The sequence below is a fragment of the Propithecus coquereli genome, unplaced genomic scaffold, assembly GCF_000956105.1.
Source record: "Propithecus coquereli isolate 6110/MARCELLA unplaced genomic scaffold, Pcoq_1.0 Scaffold322, whole genome shotgun sequence".
NCBI lineage: Eukaryota > Metazoa > Chordata > Mammalia > Primates > Indriidae > Propithecus > Propithecus coquereli.
The window spans coordinates 1,046,204-1,054,021 of record NW_012148864.1 but is presented as its reverse complement, the minus strand read 5'-3'; the positions used below and the strand labels follow the sequence as shown (position 1 = coordinate 1,054,021).

At 43.5% G+C, this 7,818-nt stretch overlaps 1 protein-coding gene across 1 annotated transcript in view; it reads right to left on the bottom strand.

The window, feature by feature from the left end:
* The window catches only part of TIMD4 (T-cell immunoglobulin and mucin domain containing 4), a 68,403-nt gene that overhangs the window by 56,943 nt on the left and 3,642 nt on the right, over positions 1–7,818 (bottom strand). The window contains exons 2-3 of the mRNA XM_012650382.1: positions 2,539–2,880; positions 19–66 (exon numbers count right to left, since the gene is read on the bottom strand). Coding sequence (XP_012505836.1) covers positions 19–66; positions 2,539–2,880 — 390 coding nt within the window. The remainder of the gene's footprint in view (positions 1–18; positions 67–2,538; positions 2,881–7,818) is intronic.

Sequence of the window (7,818 nt, the reverse complement as noted above, 5' to 3'; positions counted from 1 at the left end):
GAGAGGTGGTGGTCTCGCGCGTGGTTGTCGTTCGAAGTGTTGTTGTTCTGCGTGTGGTTGTTGTGGCTGTAACCAACAAAAGATAGGCCTGGCACCAAGCAGAGATGGGGGAAAAGGGAAACAACATAAATGTATCTGGGACCCGTCCATTTCTCTCCATTTCTGTTGCCCTCACCCGGTCCCCTGGCCTGGACCATTGCAATGCCCAGTAATGTTGCTTTTCCTGCCCCCACCTCTGATCTTTTAAAATGACAAATCTGTGTCCATCGCCTGCTTAAAACTTGTACTTGGATCTCCTTGACCTTGAGATAAAGAACCCAGTTCCACACCTTGGCCCACAGGCCTCCATCTGACCTGTCCCTGCCTTTCTTTCCATTTTCATGTCTCCACTTCCCTTTTCTCACTTTTCCCAGCCAACGGGTCTTCCTGCAGCCCTTAGAACACATCCTGGAACACACCGGGGACCTTCCAGCTGTGGGGACATTAGCACTCGCTGCTGCCTGTTCTCCTGCTTCTCCAGGCCGACTCCTGCTTAACTTTCCTGCCTCAGCTCAAAGGTCATTTCTGCAAGGAGACCACCCGGATTCGGCAATAACAACGAGGCTTTTCTGTTACATGCTCTCGTACTGTACCTTCACAGCCTTTATTGCATTTCATAACTACGCGTTTATTTTATTATTGTTGTTTAATGTCTGTTTCTCCCACTATACTTTAAGTGCCCTGAGGGGGAAATCTGATACTTCTTTTGTTCTCTGCAACAAATCCAACGCTATCACATTGACTGGCACATAATAGGTGCTCCAAAAACGTGGCATAAATGTGTACATGAATGACTGCATGAAAAGTGAGCCCAAAGTATAAAATCTAGGGTAAGAATGTAGTATCTTTCAGATATTCAAGATGGGTTCGTACCAACACCACTCACCCCCTGAACATCTGAATTTGGGTTCATCAGCCACAGTTTATTCTACAGATATCACCTTCTCTGGAATATGCCAAATTTCCATTGACTCTAATGGACCAGAAAGACACCATTTGTTCCGGATGGATTTGGAAATGATCCTGTAGAGTATTGAGGTCAATGATTATTTTATAAAAGAATAGCTGGTTATACCAGACTTGATAAAAAAAGACTGGAGTTAGAGTCATTTAACTTCAACAAACCTCATTTCCCTCTTCTCCAAAATTGTAACAATACCTTCTATCTCATAAAGTTGCTTTACGAAAAAAAATTAATATACTAATGTGTGTGCAAGTTCTCTAATTAGAGGCATTCACATCAGTTGTTCTCAAATTCTGAAGTGCATTATAGTCACCTGAGAAATTTAAGAATATCCCTACCTAGACCCTGCCTTCCCAGGTGCTGATCTAGTTAGGAATAGAGCCCCAAATCCTCCAGGTGACGGGGATGCAGGTGGAATACAGAGGACACTCTGAGAAGCTCCATTCCAGACAAGCACTAAAGTTGATTATCGTTAGCGTTATTCAACCATAGGCTCAATGCAGCTCATTCTATGCAGCTCAGATCTTTGGGAGTCCCACTGTATTTCAAATTTCATCAAAAACAACTGAGTAACAGAAGAAAAGAGCACCTGAAAACTACTATGACTGCCTCCAAATCCCATGCCCTTTCTCCTCTGCCAGAAGTAGCAAACTATTGGCTTACAGGCTGAAGCCAATCCATGGACACGTTTTAGTTCGTTTACTCAGCATTTTTTTTTATTATTTTAAAATCTGCCAACATGCAAAAATCCACATTTTTAAGGAAGGGGGGGCTCATTCCACAGGCTGCCTCAACTCAAAGATTAGGACAAATTTTGAAGCAAGAAGTTTATTTTACTTTCCAAGGGAGGAAAGGCACAACATGAAAGAAAGAAGGAATGCTGGCCCCTAGGATGAGTGGCTTGGGCTCTTTATTGCAGCTATAAAGGGTAGAGTAGTTATTGTTGCAAAATGATAACGGGAGGCAGTTGGGTTTTTTCTCTTCTCTGCTAGGCTGGCTTTATCTGAATGTGGTCTGGCAGATGGAGAGGAGGGCTATGCGCCCTTTTCTGTCTGTTCAGTTGTTTTCAAGTTCTGTAAAACAAACTCGTAAAGAAAACAAGGTAAGCCACAGGTGGTTAAGCAAACAAAGGGGCATTGTGTGCAGTGATTATTTTTTTCTTTTTTTTATGTTAGACAATTTACTAGCAAGGACATCCTTTCAAACATGGCTCACGTAAAAATTGAGAGAGCCAAAAACACTGGGCCCAAATTTTTGCAGGCCAACCATCCCCTAAATAAGTAGCAGGTGCCCCCTTCAGATTGACCCTGCAATTCACTGGTTCCTTCCCCTTCCTCCACTCACTCATTGCTGTGGCTTTCTTGGCCGCCGTGGGCATTTAAGTTTACCTGCCTACCCCATAGCATGGCTCCTCATTTCAAATTCAATCTTCCCACTCGCTGCTTAAGCAACCACAACCTCTTCATCACCACCCACTGAACCCATTAACCACTGACTGTCTCCTTCCACAGACACCGGCCTCTTCATGTGCTCACCTCTCTCCAGCTGCAGGCGAATGTTCCTCTTTACATCGTTGAACCAGCCGGGCACCTCAATGCGGCAGCAGTACACACCGCTGTCACCTTCCCTGGGGTTCAAGATGGTCAAGGAGACATCACCTCTCCGGATACTCCCCTGAAGCTGATATTTTGATGACTTCCTGGAGATCACCATCGTCCCGTCAGTGTGGATAAGCTCCTCGTTGCATTTGGAGTTGGGACACTGGCCTTTGCCCCAGCACATGCTGTTCCTGTCCTGAGACCAGGACAAGTACAAACAGGGCAAAGTCACGGGCTCACCCAAATACGCTGTCACAACAATCTCGGACGCGGCTGGTGCTGTGAGGAAAAATGAGAAAACTAGGATGTGTGGTACTGAAATCTCTCTAGTACGCTACATGGTTCTTGTGCAAATAGATGCTTCCAGGAAGATGAAGAGAGTCAAAGTTTATATTTTTTTTTGTTTGTTTGTTTGTTTGTTTTTGAGACAGAGTCTCACTCTGTTGCCAGATCCAGAGTGCAGTGGCATCATCACAGCTCACAGCAACCTCAAACTCCTGGGCTCAAGTGATCCTCCTGCCTCAGCCTCCCAAGCCTCCTCAGCCTCCCTGTGACTGTAGGCACGCGCCACCACGCCTGGCCTTGAAGTCTATATGTTTCTTTAGCATAAATCTTGATGTGCCTTTCAGTGCTGCTGAGTTTCTAACTCCACATGCTTCTACGCCCAAGTGGAGACGGCTGACCACTCGAGTCTCTAAACTCATCTCCACCGCTAGATCTTTTTGCTGATTTAAACACTCTGATCTTGAGTACCGTTCAGTAACCAAGAAGCTCTCAAATGAAAAATCCTGACCCCGTAACCTAGTTCCACTAATTCGTATAAACAGGTGCTCCAAAAGCAGCACTCTGCCGGCTGTGTCTCAGTTGATATACATTGTGCACTACTGACTCGAATGCCCCAAATGGGTCTCCCACGCCATAGAGTGCTACGACACGAGGCTGCGCTATAAACCTATATTCCATTGTCCTTCTCACCTTTCGGTACTGGAATTGGAGATTACCTGCTCTGGACCATTTTCTCGCTGTGAGATAATATAAAGTTAGGCTGAGTTTGTGAACTATTATTTTTTTTAATGGGCAAATAATTGTGTATATTTATAGGGTACAGTGTGATGTTTCAATCTGTGTGTACAGTGTAGAAGATTCAATCAAGCTAATTAACATATCTATCGCCTCCCCAACTGGTCGATTTTTCCTGTGAGAAGGGTAAAAATCTATCCTTGCAGCAATTTTGAATTATGCAATACATTATTATTAACTGTGGTCACCATGCAATGCAATAGATCACTAAAATTTAGTCCTCCTGTCTAACTGAAACTTTGTACCATTTGACCAACATCTTCCCTTTCCCCATTCCTCCCCTGTTGCCCCAGCCACTGGTACCCACCTTTCTACTCTGTGTTTCTATGAGGTTGACTTTTTTAGATTCCATTGATTTGTGATATCATATATAGTATTTTTCTTTCTGTGCCTGGCTTCTTTTACTTAGCAGAATGTGTTTCTTTAAATGTTAGGGCTAGAAGGGGCCACATGAATCATCTGTAATAGAATGGCAGCTGTGACATACAAATATGCTGTAAGGCTTGGGTTTACCATGTCAGCTATGTGTGATGGACTGTTTCACCCTTTCTAAAGGGAAGCATCAGTGTTTCCCAACCTTGGCTGCTCATTACCATGATTAAAAATACTTTATTGCCCAAACCTGAGTTTGAATCTCTGCTGCCAAGGTCTGTGGATATGTACACAGATTAAGCACTGTGGGTCATTCTGATGTAGTTGACAACTCAAACAGTGTTTGGGAACCACTGGACAAGCTCTTCTAAAATGACTTCCATCTCTAATAACCTGAGAAATGTTTCATTTTTGCTGCTGCAAATGTCAAGCCCATATGTTTAATTGAGCATCAGTGATTGTTCTAAACTGCTCCCCTGCCCTCAAAAATGCTAGTGTGGGCCGGGCGCGGTGGCTCACGCCTGTAATCCTAGCTCTCTGGGAGGCCAAGGCGGGCAGATTGTTTGAGCTCAGGAGTTCAAAACCAGCCTGAGCAAGAGCGAGACCCCGTCTCTACTAAAAATAGAAAGAAATTAATCGGACAACTAAAAATATATAGAAAAAACTAGCCGGGCATGGTGGTGCATGCCTATAGTCCCAGCTACTTGGGAGGCTGAGGCAGAAGGATTGCTTGAGCCCAGGAGTGTGAGGTTGCTGTGAGCTAGGCTGACGCCATGGCACTCACTCTAGTCCGGGCAAAAGAGTGAGACTCTGTCTCAAAAAAAAAAAAATGCTAGTGCAGTGAGAGCCAGGCAGGCTGTAACTCTCAGATTGTGAAGACCACAGCCTGCTCCCCTTTGGGTACCTGGGTACTTGCTCATTGTTTTCTCCAAGGTGCCCTAAAGAGAGGTATTCCTCTCTATAGGAGAAGATGGACATGAGTCCTAAGAGTCACCCAGATAGTGAGCAAAATCATGTGTGTCCCAGGTTTTTCACAGTTAGCTCTTATGATGAAAGGTCATTCCCAATGTGGACCAGCCTTCAGCCTTCACTGAATTCAGTCTCTTTATGTTGCCACAGTAGAAACGTTTTGCAGATTATAAACGCAGTGGGAAATTCATTTTGCTCCCCGTGAACCCAACAGAAAAATAAGAAATTCATTGTCATCACCCTCAGCCCTGTGAGCAACATAGCACACATGCACCTAAAACTAATAACCACTAAAATCTGAGCTTGTTTCTGTGAATGTCTGGTAAGTTAATTTTAAAAATGTGCAAGAAGTAGTCCACTGGAGATTCAACTGTTTGTGTTCCCAAGTATCATAGTATTAAAGGAGGTATCCTACTACTCAATAAGAGAGGACCCAATAGAAAAACTGGCAAAGGATATAATAGACAATTCATAGATGAGGAAACACAAACAGCCCATGAATTCCACCCACTAGTTTAGAAAAAACTTAGAACGCTGATAATATCAGGTGTTGGCCAGGGTGTCAATAAAAGGGACTCCAGGATACTTTGGGAAGGGACCTAGGAAAGGACTTAGCCTTCTGGAGTACGCTGGAGTGGAGTGGGGCTGTGAATTGGTGCAGGCACACAGCGGGGCAATTGGGCAGTTTCTATTGATATTCAATATGCATGTGTCCTAGCTCTGCCTTGGCAACTTCACGTTTGTTACCCACCCTAGAACAAGATGTGTGCACAAGGGCTCCTATGTGCAAATGTTTATTGCAGCCTCTGGAATGGACAATGCATATATGGGAAATGGCTACACTGGGGCATATTTATTCCACAGAATTCTATGTAGATTAATAGCATTAGAGAGACCTATATGATTAAAATGAAAATTCCAAGCCATATTAATGATGAAGAGGGTAAATTTCAAAGGAAGGCAGAAAATATAAAACACCTCTTAGAAAATAAATAAATAAAACAGTTTGCATTTTTTTTTTTTTTTGGTGGGCTCAGATATGTGAAAGTGAATGCATAGAGAAGTATCTTGTGGGATAGACACCAAACCCATTGTGTCAGTTACCTCCATGATCAGAGGAAAGGGACTAGTGGCAGTCAAAAGGGAATTTAGCTTTATAACATTTTAATTTTTTCATCAAGAGTGTTTCTGTATCACTCATCTGATTAAAAATTAACATTAAAAAAGGAAGCAGGCAGCTGGGTGTGGCAGAAAAAGCATCCATCAGGCTCACATTGTAAACCCCATTCTGCCAGTTACTGCTTTTTGTGTTCTTGGAAGAAAGCCACGATAATCCTGACCTCTTTGTCATCGTAAGATGAACGGGGTAATACTCACCTCTGAAGTAGCTCGAAGGCCCACATGAGATGGAGTATCAACTGCCACGTGAAATTAATAAAGTGTTAGTACGAGTAACCAAGGACTTGCACTAGAAGTAGGACTAGGACTAGGACTCTTACTAGAAGTAAGACAAGAAATGGTTCTTTCCAGCTGTAAAAGTATCTTGGAGAAAAGTGATCATTGGTATCCAATCAGTTGCACTTCTGTGGAATTACCTCAGACGGTGGATACAACCTGGGTTCTGGTACCAGCTTGGTTCCTTCTTCTAGCTGGTGACCTTAAGCAAGGCCCTTCCCCAACCCGAGTCTTAGCGTCACCATCTACAGAGTGAAGGGCACCTTCTAAGAACACATGCAGCTCTGATCTTTCGTGATTCTGAGCAGTCACTCTCTTAAGTTGGTCATTTTAGAAAAGGCACATATTAAAAAAAAAAAAAAAATGAGAGTAACATTACTGAGCAGAGAGCGTGAGGAGTCCGGGTCTGGCTCCTGCCCTCACAGCCTTGGCAGTACATTGAGCTCCAGAGATATAACTCTGGGGCAAGCGAGAGCCGGATGGGCACTGCGCGACTCTGTGCCTTGCTGAGGAAAAATAACTAACCACGGGCAGAGGAGATCCTAAGAAGCCAAGAGGCAAGATGTCATCACAGGCATTCTTTGTGCAAATTTGTCAGGAGGAGCCCAAGAAGAAGCACCCACTTCATTCAACTTCTCAGAGGTTTTTAAGAAGTGCTCAGAGAGGTGGAAGGCCGCGTCTGCTCCAGAGAAAGGAAAATTTGAAAACGTGGCAAAGACGGACAAAGCCCATCATGAAAGAGAAATGAAAATATATCCCTCCTAAAGGGGAAACAAAAAAGAAGTTCAGGAATCCCAATGCACTCAACATGCTTCCTTTGCCCTTTTTCTTGTTCTGTTCTGAGTATCGCCCCCAAATCAAAGGAGAACATCGCAGCCTACCCGTCAGTGATGCTGCGAAGAAACTGGTGTGTACTAACACTGCTGCGGACAACAAGCAGCCTTGTGAAAAGGGGGCTGCGAAGCTGAAGGAAAAATACGAGAAGGATATTGCTGCAAACCAAGCTAAAGGAAAGCCCAATGCCCTAAAAAAGGGAGTCACCAAGGCTATATAACTAGTTATATACAGGGATGGTAGTTTGTTCTATCTTTAGTTTGCCCTGATACAGCTTATGCGAAACAATTGTTCTGTTAACTGAATACCACTCTGTAATTGCAAAAAAAAAAAAAAGTTGCAGCTGTTTTGTTGACATTCTGAATGCTTCTAAATACATACAATTTTTAAAATTAGTATTGTCGTCCTTTCCATAGAGTTGAAATTTTTCATCTTGAGGGGAAGCTAGTCTTTTGCTTTTGCCCATTTTGGACCACATGAATTATTACAGTGTTTATCTTTTCATAT